At 51.9% G+C, this 12,525-nt stretch overlaps 6 protein-coding genes across 6 annotated transcripts; 4 read left to right on the top strand and 2 right to left on the bottom strand.

The window, feature by feature from the left end:
• Positions 1 to 1,085: 1,085 nt before the first annotated feature.
• Positions 1,086 to 1,379, top strand: PtrM4_078690 (uncharacterized protein; the record flags this gene model as incomplete). Its single annotated transcript, XM_001940765.2, has 1 exon — positions 1,086 to 1,379. The coding sequence occupies one exon, from the start codon at positions 1,086 to 1,088 to the stop codon at positions 1,377 to 1,379; it is 294 nt and encodes a 97-aa protein (XP_001940800.1).
• A 722-nt stretch (positions 1,380 to 2,101) lies between these two features.
• Positions 2,102 to 3,415, top strand: PtrM4_078700 (uncharacterized protein; the record flags this gene model as incomplete). The annotated part of the gene is made up of 1 exon (XM_001940766.2): positions 2,102 to 3,415. One exon carries the CDS (start codon positions 2,102 to 2,104, stop codon positions 3,413 to 3,415), a length of 1,314 nt encoding a protein of 437 aa, XP_001940801.1.
• Positions 3,416 to 4,375: 960 nt separating this feature from the next.
• On the top strand, positions 4,376 to 5,436 carry PtrM4_078710 (von Willebrand factor; the record flags this gene model as incomplete). Its single annotated transcript, XM_001940767.1, has 2 exons — positions 4,376 to 4,580; positions 4,652 to 5,436. The coding sequence occupies 2 exons, from the start codon at positions 4,376 to 4,378 to the stop codon at positions 5,434 to 5,436; spliced, it is 990 nt and encodes a 329-aa protein (XP_001940802.1).
• Positions 5,437 to 6,273: 837 nt separating this feature from the next.
• Positions 6,274 to 7,998, bottom strand: PtrM4_078720 (Tymo-45kd-70kd multi-domain protein; the record flags this gene model as incomplete). The annotated part of the gene is made up of 1 exon (XM_066106352.1): positions 6,274 to 7,998. One exon carries the CDS (start codon positions 7,996 to 7,998, stop codon positions 6,274 to 6,276), a length of 1,725 nt encoding a protein of 574 aa, XP_065963290.1.
• Positions 7,999 to 8,718: 720 nt separating this feature from the next.
• On the bottom strand, positions 8,719 to 10,080 carry PtrM4_078730 (sphingosine hydroxylase; the record flags this gene model as incomplete). The annotated part of the gene is made up of 2 exons (XM_001940769.2): positions 8,719 to 9,344; positions 9,396 to 10,080. 2 exons carry the CDS (start codon positions 10,078 to 10,080, stop codon positions 8,719 to 8,721), a joined length of 1,311 nt encoding a protein of 436 aa, XP_001940804.1.
• Positions 10,081 to 10,721: 641 nt separating this feature from the next.
• On the top strand, positions 10,722 to 11,471 carry PtrM4_078740 (translationally-controlled tumor protein; the record flags this gene model as incomplete). The annotated part of the gene is made up of 4 exons (XM_001940770.2): positions 10,722 to 10,736; positions 10,873 to 10,984; positions 11,038 to 11,175; positions 11,227 to 11,471. The coding sequence occupies 4 exons, from the start codon at positions 10,722 to 10,724 to the stop codon at positions 11,469 to 11,471; spliced, it is 510 nt and encodes a 169-aa protein (XP_001940805.1).
• Between the last annotated feature and the right edge of the window lie 1,054 nt (positions 11,472 to 12,525).

Consider the following 12,525-nt stretch of genomic DNA (forward strand, 5'->3'; position numbering starts at 1 on the left):
CAGCCAAGACGTCGGTCTCATATTCAGGGGACGCGTAATCATAGCGAAGTCAGAGAGTTGACACAACAGTGCTTGGCAGCAATGGCAGCGGAAGAAACATAAAGTCTGAGCTCATAAGGTTTGAAGTCTTGGTCGTTAACAGTTGAGATAAAGGAGTAGATGAAATTCGTAATGGCTGAAGGCGGCGATAACGTGTGGTGGAGGCTCAATGATCAGCGCGGGATGGCGTACCTTCTAACCGTTCCTGTACCAGGCTCCGTAGATCACCACCCGCGCTGACAGTGCCAAAATGCTTCGTGAAGCATCGCATCTTGACCTGCCGATGCCCGCCAAGTGTCTTGGGTATGAAGATCTCTTGTATGCGCCTCAGACAGAGTGCGTGTGCGCCCATATACCGTCGCCGTGTGCTCGCGACAAGCCTCCGGCGGTCTAGGCGCCGCGCAACAAGTTTGCGTATCTTGTACAGCCAAGTGCACAGCCAAGGTCCACGCAATGTCGTGATGCAATTTGGCTACAGTAGTTGTGCAGCCTGTACTTTGATCTGCGGCTCTGTGGTTGGTCTCGCATAGTGTTGGAGATGTGTTTTGGCCATTTGCTGGGCAATGGCTTGGTATTCATCTACCCTCCGCGTATGGCGGTAGGCGCAGGTGGTCCAAGGTAAGTCCCAGGGCGCACTTGGCGACTACAGTGGCCTTTTTACACTAGTACGTCAAGTATTTTATGACACCCGGGTGGGCGCGTACATGGTGCCCCGGATTCACTTGCATCTCCGCGATTCGCTTCTGTGTCGGATATAATATCTGTTGTCCTCCCCTGCACGTTGGCTACATTGTGAAGTTCCACGGTACAAACAAAGTCGGTACCGCCTCCACAGTTGCGCGATTAAAATCTGTTTCCCAGCTCCAGTTCACTGTGGATCCTTGTGCTTTCCGGTCAAAATATTCTACTATTTATCTTTCTTCCCTCCCCGACTCTCACTTATCCATCACCTATACAACAGCACCTTCGGGTTGCGCGTACCTCAAGCCATCCGCGGCAAGCATTCCAACCACCTTCCGAACTCTACAAAGACGGTGCATCTCAACATGTTGTCCATCCGCTCGAGCGTCGACAGCATTTCGAGCCGTCTCAGCGGCGAGAAACCCCTTCCACGACCAAGCTACTACTGCAACATGAACCCAGAAGAGCAATCACTCTGGTCCATCATCGGCGAAGAAAAGTACGAATATGTACGCGACAAGAAAGGCCGACTACATCGCCACCGTCTCACCTACGCCGAACGGGCTCAAAAACAGCGTCTGTTCTTCGAAGCTCGTGTTGGCCATGCCATCGTCGGCGATGAATGGATGCACATGAAGCTCCCGGCTCGTCGTCGCTAGTACACAATGGCCTGTTCTCCGACAACGGCCTGCGACCCCACCACTCGTTCCTAAACGGTTTCCGACAATGTCAGAACAATCCATTATGCCGCGAGGGCAGTTCGACTTTGGTCTCCTTTGTTAGAGTTTGTGTTTGAGGCTGCGCCTAGACTCGAGGTGGTGCCAGGCCTTCACTATACCGTTTCCTTTGTTCTACGTTTGTTTTATCGAGTCGGAACAATGACCTCTACACCCCGGAAGATACCCAGCATATCGATGCACCCTGGAGTTTGTTTGTATCAACAGTGGAAACAGCTACATTTATAGATTTCACACTTTGCATTTCCCCCTTGACTTTTGTGTGTTACATGATGAGGGACAGGCTTCCCAGCGTGCGTGATGTGTAAGATGGGATGAAAGGTCGCCTCAGCGCAGGCAGTGCACATCAGCAGATGAGCGTAGAAACAAGGTGACATGACACTAGCAGGAAAGGGGCGATAAAAGGCACCTGGGCAGTGTTTTGAAAAGGATGCCTTGGCTGAACGCCGCCGCCTCTTAGCTCGCTCATCCCCATTGGCTGGTTCCGCGGCGGCGGCGGCGGCGGCGGCCTTCAAGCTTCGCCCGTGGGCTGTGACTTTACAACTCAATCACCACCAGAAGCACATTGCCGTCCGATCGAGGCACCATGTTCTGGCCCTACCCGTGAGAATACGCCTGGTAGAGTCACAAAATTACATCAAACAATGTCGGACGAGGAGGAACTGCTGGTCATCGCGGCAAAGGGCGATGTCATCATCGATGTCGCACAGGAAGAACGAGGGCAGCGCTTCTCCTATCGAGTGGACTCGAAGACGCTGCAGCAGAAGTCGCGGTACTTTGAGAATCTACTGAGCGATCGCTTTAGTGAGGGGCAGCAGTTGGCGAAAGCTCTCGAAGCTCTCAAGTTGGGCGGCCATGGGGATATGACAGATGTGCCTACTGATGTATTGCCTCACATCTCAATCATCAATGTTGGACGAGTCGCTGTAGCCAAAGTCTCTTCCATTCGCAATCTACTTGCAGACTTCCTCCGCGCCATCCATGGCCTCGATCTTGCCGTCCCAAACCCGCCTATCGCCAACGTAGCCAACCTCGCCGTCGTTGCCGACCGTTTCGATGCTGTCGCGTGCCTTTCGAAATATTTTCAGAAGAGAAAATATCTGCAGCTACTCGATGCAAAGGCGAGAGGCAAGCCCAGTCCATCGCAGTCGGAAGAGAGAACACGGCAGAGATTGTTTGTTGGTATACTTTTCGACCACCCAGCCTGGGTAACAAAATACTCCAAGCAGTTGATAATGCGAGACTCGGTTCAGTGGCAGCCAGTAGTAGAAGAGGACCATACGAAAGCTCTGTGGTGGGACATGCCCAACGGCGTCGAGGACGAGTTGATTCAGCGGCGAGAGCACATACTGGAGACGATCAACTCTCTGCAGGCACATTTCCTCAAGCTCTACACGTCTGGAGAACGACAATGCAAGCTGGGATACGATACGTCAATACAATGTGACTCTTTTCAGCTAGGAGAAATGGTCCGCTTCTTCTTCAAGATCGACACGGTACGACTACAGGGCAAAATCTACGACAATACAGAACCGACATACTATCTTGGTGACATTGACCGGCTTCTGTCATCTCTTCGCCAGTGCTCAAACTACCAGGTCGACAGCAATCATGCGCATTGTGGGCTACGCTCGCGGCTGCTTCCACTCCTCGACCTGATACAGAACACTCTCAGCCTCGATGCTAGTAGTGCCGATATCGGCATCTGTGCAGAATGTTGGAGCGGCCACCGTGAGGAGTACGCCTGGACCCTGGCCAAGCGACCGGTTATGTGGGCCCACCCTAAGTCTTTGACTGGGAACCGTTCTCTAATCGGGAACCATGCGCCTGCCAACGCCTTGTTTCCCAAGGCCCGCGCTCGCCAGATTATGCCGAGTAGTTGCCTTAGCAGGCACGTGGCCGTCAGGGACCTTTTCATGGCCGTGGAGCGTGACTGGACAGCAAGAGATGTTTATTAAGGTAGAAATACCTCATTGGGCCATGGCCAGACATATCTCCAACGCACCTCAATCGGTCTGGTACACGAAACCAACACTACTGTCCTTTATCTCAGGTTCAGTCCTACCTATGGGTATACAGCTGTCCTCTTAAATATCAGCCTTCCGTAGCGCTGTTGTAGATATCGTTGCGGCACTTATCTGGGAATATACAGATGTGCCATGTTTGAAACTGACAAAGATTACATCGTGTCTGCCTTCCAAAAATGCCTCGTTCCGTGAAAGCCGGAAAAGGAGGTTGATACCTATTGGGGTATTAATTGAGAGGCTACCTCGAATTCGGTGACACTAAATTCTTACCGGATATGTTCCCCATGTTCTCCTCGTACCATGAAATGGTTCACGCATGCACTAAAGCGTACCGGCATGATCGTATATCCTAGATGGCGCACATGTGTGGTTCGCTTGATGATGCATTCACGTGATCTAGACCCATTGTTTTCCGATATGTGATTGGTCAATACATTGTGGCTGAGCCACTTTGTCCACCACAGGGGGCTGAGTGCTCGGCTGAGCACGCCCTGAGAGCACACACTTCGGCCTCGTACGCTTCTCTTGCTGATCTCATATGTTCTTTTGCATACAGACCATGCGTATTGTGTGGGACATGGGCCACACACGGCATACACAAGGCAGATCACGGCTGTTTCGGTAACTAAGATGTCGTTGGATATAAAGAATGGTTGCTGAAACCATGGAAGACAACAACCAAGCTCGCATAATCTACTCAAGCGTATTACGCCCGCTCGCTTCCGTTTGCTGTTTGACCCTTAGCCACGTGGCTAACTTAGTCCTTGCCCAATGTCGGCCATACCTTCTTCTCTCTACTATTACAATCCCGGCGGCTCTCTCACCTATCCCTCACATTACCACATTCAACAAGAAACATCGTTCCTGAAGGGTGACAAGATGTTTTCAAAAATGAAAAGAGCCTTGACTACTCGCAAGTCATCTTCAAGCACCGACTACCCCTCACAAGGTACAGAAAGTGCGGGTCACACATTCCGCAACACGCCTGCAGTTGCGCCTATTAGCACAAAGAGAACTGGATCACGCAACGGCAGTCTTGTGCCACCTTCGCCTATGAGCCCGCTCAGCCCGGCATCACCTGCTACAAGAAGGCCAGGTAAGCATACCGATACCTCACATCGACTGTTGTATGCGGCATTACCTCTCCAGACACTGACGTCTTTCCAGGAAGTTCAAATATGTATTCTTCTAACTCTAACAACGAAGCACCGCCAGCGTATAGCCCAGGTCCGGTTGGATCTTCAAATGCACTGCAGCCCATCTCAGGTTCTGCTCAATCGGATGCCGATGAATATGCTTTCCTCTGTTCCTTCGATACAGTATTTCTAATCGATGACTCTGGGTCTATGGCAGGTCGTTCATGGCGAGAGACGGGCAAAGCACTAGAACTCATTACACCAATTTGCACCGAGCGCGACAAGGATGGTATAGACATTTACTTCCTCAATCATCCCGACTCGAGCATCTACAAGAACATCACTAGAGCCAGTACTATTATCGAGATTTTCCAAACGGTGCGACCCAGCGGCTACACACCCACTGGCCAGCGTCTCAACCAAATCCTAAAGCCATATCTCAAGCGTTACGAGAAGAATGACAAGATCAAGCCCATCAACATCATTGTCATCACTGACGGTGCACCATCCGACGACGTCGAATCCCCCATCATCCAAGCCGCCAAGAAACTTGATAAACTCGAAGCCCCCGCCTGGCAAGTCGGCATTCAATTCTTCCAGGTTGGCAGCGAGAAACAGGCGCGTGAGCACCTCAAGATGCTCGACGATGGACTCGCTGAGCTGTCCAAGGACTCTGATCTCAGAGATATTGTGGACACCGTGCCGTTCACTGATGACCATAACGGTGAGCTCACGGCTTCTGGAATCCTGAAAGTGGTACTTGGCAGTGTCAATAGGCGACTCGATCGCAATTCCCTGGATTTGCATAAGCGGTGACGGTGAATAGATGAGGCACACAATACGTTTTGAGGGGTAAATCCGGGAACTACGACATCTCCACTCTTTCTTTTTCTCTTTCTCTTTCTCGGCGTTTATTGGGTGACTGACTGCTAGCTTTTCATGCATGGCTATGTGGTTCTTATCGTGGGCGTTTGGGTGTTACCGCGGCTTCTCAGGTGCTGCCATATGGATTGATACCCCTGCCCGCATGACACGACATTACACGACATGACATGACATGACATGGAAATTGGGATATTGAGCGGCATATCTGCTGTCATTGTTCTTCATTGCTATACGCTTTTGGAGTTTGGGTAGATAAAAAAAATACGTTTAATTACAAAAGAAAATTAACAAGCTCTATACTATGATACAAAAGCGCAGATGCTCCCTATATTTGCAATGAATTGTCTGGGTTCACAATGACTGCACATTTTACCCCTCCATACCTTTCTTAGAAAACACGTGGCATAGAGGGAGGGGCATACATGTCATCGTTCCTGCCTGGGTGCCTGAAGGTACGCCTTGTTGTTGTTGTTGTTGTTGTTGTTATTGTCATGTGGGTGCCTGAATTCAGCGTCAGGCTCACAAGGCAGACTTTTAAACACCCACCGGTAACTTGTCGGTTAGTGTCGGGTCTAAGCTGCAGCATCGCTTCGAAATTGCGATGTCGGCGGCAGGAACAGTAAAAAACTAAAAAGGGGGAACTACAGGCTAATCAATTATGGCTTAGGATAGATGGTAAGAAATAGGAAGTAAGATGTCTAGAAATATCAATGGTACACATCATCCCAAGAGGATCATTCCCCATCAGACCCCCTTCATCCCCGTGCCCTACGCCTCATCATCACTTCCATCCTCGTCGTCACAATCCTCCTCAGTTACCTCTCTCTCCCATTCCTCCCTCTCCTCCTCCCTTAATTCTTCATCTACACCATCGAACCGTCCACCGTCAAATCCCGTATTGCCAAACTCGGAATACATGGATGTTGACTTTGGCAGCGGCAGTGCCGTCGACTCCGCCTTCTCCGCTTTCTTGACAGGATCGTCGTAGAGCCTTGGGCGAAGTTGTCGGCGGTAGTACTCCACCCGATCTTCTTTAGTCTTGGCGTCGTAAATAGGATTGTCAAGGGGGTCGTGGAGGTGGACGACGGCGGAGGGACCACCGGTATAGGAAGCGATCGTGGTGAAGGTACTGGTGGTCTTGATAGAAGGGTTGCGAGTGTGACGGGATGAATGGAGGTCGTAGACGGACTCGTCAGCGCGCTTGAAGGTGGCAGTGCTGCGAGCTGGACGGGAGGAATGGAGGTTGTGGACAGGCTCATCAGCACGCTTGGAGGTGGCAGTGTTGCGAGCTGGGCGAATCGTTGGGATGGGTGAGGGTGGGCTGGGGGAACGAACCTCAGGCGTAAGATAAAACTCAGGCGTGGGACGGCGAGTGCTTGTTGGCCTAATGGTGTCGACGGAACAAGTTGAGTCGGCAGTTGTCCACTTTGTTTTCTGTGGAGCTGGCGCAATGCCTGGTTCCTGCCGTAACAGTGGGTGGACGTCTTGCTGGTCATACGGGCCTCCAGAAACTCGTTCGCGCATATGTGGCAACTCAAAACCAAGTTTGTCCGCTGGCGAGAGCAGCTCTGCCTTGCTTGAACGGGGTTCAGGACCAAGGTTCGCATCGCGTCTATCTCGGCTAACATTGGTAGAAGAACGAGCCTGAGGGTCCAAACGGCTAGCCTCCTTCGCCATCATAGGACGTTGGCTATCGATGCTGGGGCGGTACATAGCAGTCTGAGGCGTGCCCTGTACTGTTGTCCCATCGAGCGACTGGAGAAGAACACGTTGCTCATCCTTCCATTCGCACCTCAGCTGTTTCATCTTCAGACCCAATTCTCCGGCGTAAGAAAGAGTGGTGTCCCCGTCGTGAGTTGCCTTGACCCAATATCGGACGAATCGGAGGCGTTTGGAACGTGTCTTTTTCCATCCGCCGGTGCTAGTGAGTGACTTGGTGTTGAAGCGACCAACCATGTTTGCGAAGAGAGCGAACAGAACGTGCTCGTCGGAGCCAATCCGTGCCATCATGCATGCTGGACATCCGTCTCGCTGGTACTCCCATTGCGATCCATGGGAAACAGGCTCATGACCTGGAGGCGCAGACGCCTCAAGGCTAAAGTCCACATTCCACATTTCCAGCACTGGCTCTAGTTGGCGCACATTCCACTCCTGTTTTGCGGTTAGACGGTTGGACATGATAAGAGGATACAAGAACTTGCCAATGGCGCCTTCAAACTCGTGCCGTAACCATTGCCATATATCATTGATCAGGTTGTGGTTGAGCCCCTTGTGCATAGAGCATAGGTTCGTAGAACCGAAAGATAGTCGCGACGAGCGGAGGCGGCTAGGCAGGTTGTGTATGTCTTCCTTGGTATGTTTTCGATAAGACGCCTCCTTGCGCTCAAAACGCTCATCAGTAGGATCAGGAACATGGCGGAGGATACGAACAAGACGTTTCATATCGCTGCCGCGGAGGCGACGGGTATCCATACGGTGCAGAAAAGTAGGCATCTTGGTGTTGTCGAAACTCTGTGTGAATGCGGTGCTTTGTGGGTGGTTGAAATGAAAGGAACTGGTGAGTGGTCTGTCGCTGGAGAAACTATTATCACAATTATAAATAGTAGCGTGACTAGACATCGTGAAAGTACGACGGTGAAACTGTTATGCACTAAGAACGCAAGTGAATCGGGGGGTATTTCTGGGTAGGTTGTAAGAATTGTCAATGAAGATGAACAATGTATGAACAATGTATGAGCAATGTACTGAGCAGGAGAGGATCGAACTTCATACACAGTGACCCAAGACAGTAAGGATGGGAGTAAGACGATGTTTCAGACGCCGTAGTCAGAGATACTCATATAGCTCTGTCAACAGCAGCATTTCTTATTAGGACGTTGTGGAATTCCGCATGACCTGATTCACACTGCAACGCTAGGGAATCACAAGGCGATGCCTAGTAGAGTCTATAGTGAAATCCGAGTTCATTAATTGAATGTAACCGCCCAGAGAACGCCATCCCAGGAATCGTACAGTACATGAGCGAATGCTGAAGGGAAATAGGCCGTTTTCTAAGTGGCGCGAAACTGGGGCGAAGATGGGCCTCCAGAAGATGCAGAAAAGTAGGGCAAGACTGCGAACGGACCAGAATGATTCGGGGCCTATCCACCAAAGAACTATACATTACCTATAGCGGCAGAATGATGTCTTTTTACATATGAACTAATTGAACAATCAATGTGAGCTTTCCAGCCCTAAAACATTTGCTCTCCTACCATGCAGGTTCTGGTTGACCTTATTTGTCAGGTCCTTGAAGTTTGTGCCCGCCGAAATGCTGCTCGCCTTCTTGCGCGAAATGCGAGGTGTTGATGCGCCTTGCGGTAGCGCGCCCTCATCTTGTGACAGAGGAGAGGTTGTGACACTTGTGGCAGACACTGCCGTAGATGCACTCTCCTTGTCTTGATCAAGCTTGTGCTGTGCGGTGAGACGGGCACGCTCGTATTTCGCGGTCACGTCGCCCTTGTACATCGTTCCGCCGATCCGGTCGAGATAGACGAAGTATGGCTGCGAGAAGTTGGTCTTGATACCCCAGCTCTGGTGGTGGATGTCGTGGTAGGCGGCATTGTTGGGGAAAATCCAGTGGATGGGGTCGTAGGGGAATGCGTAACCGCCGTGATCAAGAACTGTCTTGATGGTGGAGCCCGTGAAGAACCACATGGACTGTCGCATGGTCATACCAGTAAGCAGGTAGCTCAGACCAGCACCCAGCGTGTCGAGGGCGAAACCCTCGAGCGGGTGGTTGTACAGAGCGCCGTAAGCATATGGGACGTAGAGACGGTGGTGGCGCGAATGGAAAGTCACTATATAGATTAGTGGAAGAAGATGTTGAGTTTACATCGACCGGAGCTTACCGTATAGCCACTTGTTGAGATGCATGGCGCGGTGCAGCATGTACTCCCACGCATCCATGATGACAATAGCAGCGCTGAATTGGATGGCAGGAATCGCATACCAGTACACGAAGCTAGCGACGGCCAACTCCCAGGAAGCAAAAGCCGGGACTAAACTTTGTTCTCCTGCAATTGTCGCTGTCTGCAGCAGCGAGGGGTACTTGCCTCCGACAAGGGCGCAAGAGAGCATTGGTTGCGAAGCGGCAACCTTGGACGCCAGCGCGATTGGGTCGATGCCGACGGCGGACAGGACGTATGGGATTCCACGCTGTGCGACACGGAGCTGCTGGGCGTACCATGCCACATCGTAGTCAGCTTTCCCAATGGCTGGTGCCTCGTCGAACAGCGAAAGGCTGAAGGAAGCTATTATTTGGATGATTTGCTGGAGTATGACATCGCGCAGGACTTCGTATCGCGAGACATGATTGCGCTTCAAGACCTCGGCGGGCGTGTGGAGTCGGTATTGCGGAAACAGGTCGTAGGTGTCAATGGCATGGAAGATGAGGGATACGATCCAGTATCCAAAAACAGGTAGGGCCGCCTGTATGAAGGCATCCGAAGCCCACGATGTGAGCGGCTCCAGAGGCCTAAGGGTATATTCAGGAAGCGGCGGGAGGTCGTATGATGTTGTGTTGGCGCTCGCCATGATGAGGCGTAGGGGCTCCAAAAGAAGCGGTTATCGACTACAGTCGTAGATATGCGACGAAGAGAAGCCGGGCGGACGTGATGGATGAAGTGGGACGCAGGGCAGTGTTAGGGTGGTGACAAAGACCAAGAAATGGACAAGACCGGAAGCCGCGGAGCTGTAGCGGGAAATTAGGGAGAAGGAGCAAAGGCTGCCAAAGATTCGAGCGAGTTTGAAAGTAAATAAGGCGTGCGAGCGAGTCGATGGGCTCAGAAAGGAGAGGCTGAGGTGAGCAGAGCGCGGATAGGGAGACAATGGCGCGAGAGTGGTGCTTGACAGGAGGAGCACGACGACGTTTGCGATATGCAGTATACGATATGCGGCGCAATGGCCCGGGGGCGCATCATTGACATTTCGCCGCCGCCGAGCATCCCAGGGCCAGCCCAAAACACGCCTTGGCCTGCTTTAGTCCACCCATCCCAACTTGGTTAGCCCCCTTTTTCACCCAATTTTCGACCCCACCAAAATTCATCCTCGCTCGCGACCCTTTATAGTCCAGCGCTTCCTTTCCGCTCAAGCCTACTGAGAAACCTCGACTGCCAGCCCCGGACAGCCTACACTCATTCTTCACATCTCCAAGACCTCTACACCCAACCGCCAATATGATCATTTACAAAGTGCGTATCTGCCCGCCCTGTCTCGCTCCTCTCTGCGCAACTACCCCGCCTTCCCTGTTCGGCCTCACTATGCGCTGCGCACTGGGGGGCGAGGCGACGTTCAACGACTAGTTACGGAATACTGACTCTTTCTTAGGATATTATCACCGGTGACGAGATGATCTCGGACTCGTACGATCTCAAGGAGATCGACGGTGTCGTCTACGAGGCCGACTGCAGAAAGATCACAGTCGGTGGAGAATCATTCGGTGTGTACTGGCAGCGCAAGTGCATGGGAGAGCATGCTGACATGATGTTATAGACACTGGTGCCAACGCTTCCCAGGAGGAGCAAGAGGAGGGTGCCGACGACAACGTCGAGACCAAGATTGACGTCGTTCACTCTTTCCGCTTGAACGAGACCAGCTTTAGCAAGAAGGACTACCTCAGCTACCTCAAGGGTAGGAAATTTCCACACAAGTTTTTCAAGATCAAACACTGACAGCAAAAAGGCTACATGAAGGCCGTCAAGAAGGCTCTCGAGGAGAAGGGTGCTGATGCATCCGAGATCAAGGACTTTGAGACCAAGGCCGGAGGCTACGCCAAGAAGATCATTGCCAACTTCAAAGACTACGAGTTCTTCACCGGCGAGTCCATGAACCCCGACGGCATGATCGTCCTCCTCAATTACCGCGAGGACGGTGTAACACCCTACGTGACCGTCTGGAAGCACGGCCTCACCGAGATGAAGGTTTAAGCTTGGAATGGATTTATCTGGGAAGCACGGGGCTTGGTCATGGTGCATTGAATTTCACGAATACATATTGCATGATAGGGAATATCCACCATCGTGCGAAAAGCGGTGGCACGAATCTAGACGTCTGATGTCGAACCACACGTGTTACACGAATCACTTTCTTTCCAGCACCACATCAAGTCTTGTCTTCTGTGAGTGAATCGTGCGCTGACTGCGGCATCCTCACCTGATGCTACATGTACCCCTGGGATGTAGGCCGAGACTACGAGACCCAATGGAACAACCGAGGCCATGCATGTTGCCGTTTATGCGGCAAACAAAACTTCTTGGTTGTGTGTAGCCCTAGAGCTTTCTGCGGCACACTAGCCCGGTTCAGCTTACTGATGACACTTGGCTCGATGTGGTGAACAACAAAGTCTCGTGATAACGCGACAGCGCGTAAAGCATGTCCGTGCGTAGCGCCTTTCCCGCCCAGCAACAGCAGCCTCAGGCACACATCCTCAGCCTTCCGCTCCTTATGCCAATCGCTCCCTCTCTTCATTCACTAGTTTACTTCTTCTAATGCGCCATCATATTTAGACTTGCCGCATGAAACGTTCGTTGTGCAAGAGCACTTTTGCCCCGCCTAATGACGGGTAACGGTGCTGCGGGAGGTCCAGTTGGTCCCGCCGCCTCGCTACCGCTACCGCTACCGCTACCAGGAACACCTCGCCGCCTCCAGCCTGGAGAGGCTATCAACGACCGAATTCGCTCCTTAGAGAGGAAATGGAATTTGGGACTCAGAATTCGCGGTGAGGGGTGGTCGCCGACGACGAAGAATCCTAGTGATCTGGCAGACAAGACATTTGGGCTCGTCAAGCGCTTGTTTTATCTTCCACCAGCTCTAGACAAAGCCATTGAGAACTTTGAAGGACTTGCTCGGCAATGGCCACGGAATAAGCCACGGAACGAACGTTTGGAGGAGCTCTATCGGACGTTGCAAAATGAAGTCAAGAAGCATACCCCGGCACCAAAGAATGCGACGCCGAGAAACAATCCGCCGAAGAGTCTTCTG

The sequence above is a fragment of the Pyrenophora tritici-repentis genome, chromosome 3 (genome assembly GCF_003171515.1).
Source record: "Pyrenophora tritici-repentis strain M4 chromosome 3, whole genome shotgun sequence".
Classification (NCBI taxonomy): domain Eukaryota; kingdom Fungi; phylum Ascomycota; class Dothideomycetes; order Pleosporales; family Pleosporaceae; genus Pyrenophora; species Pyrenophora tritici-repentis.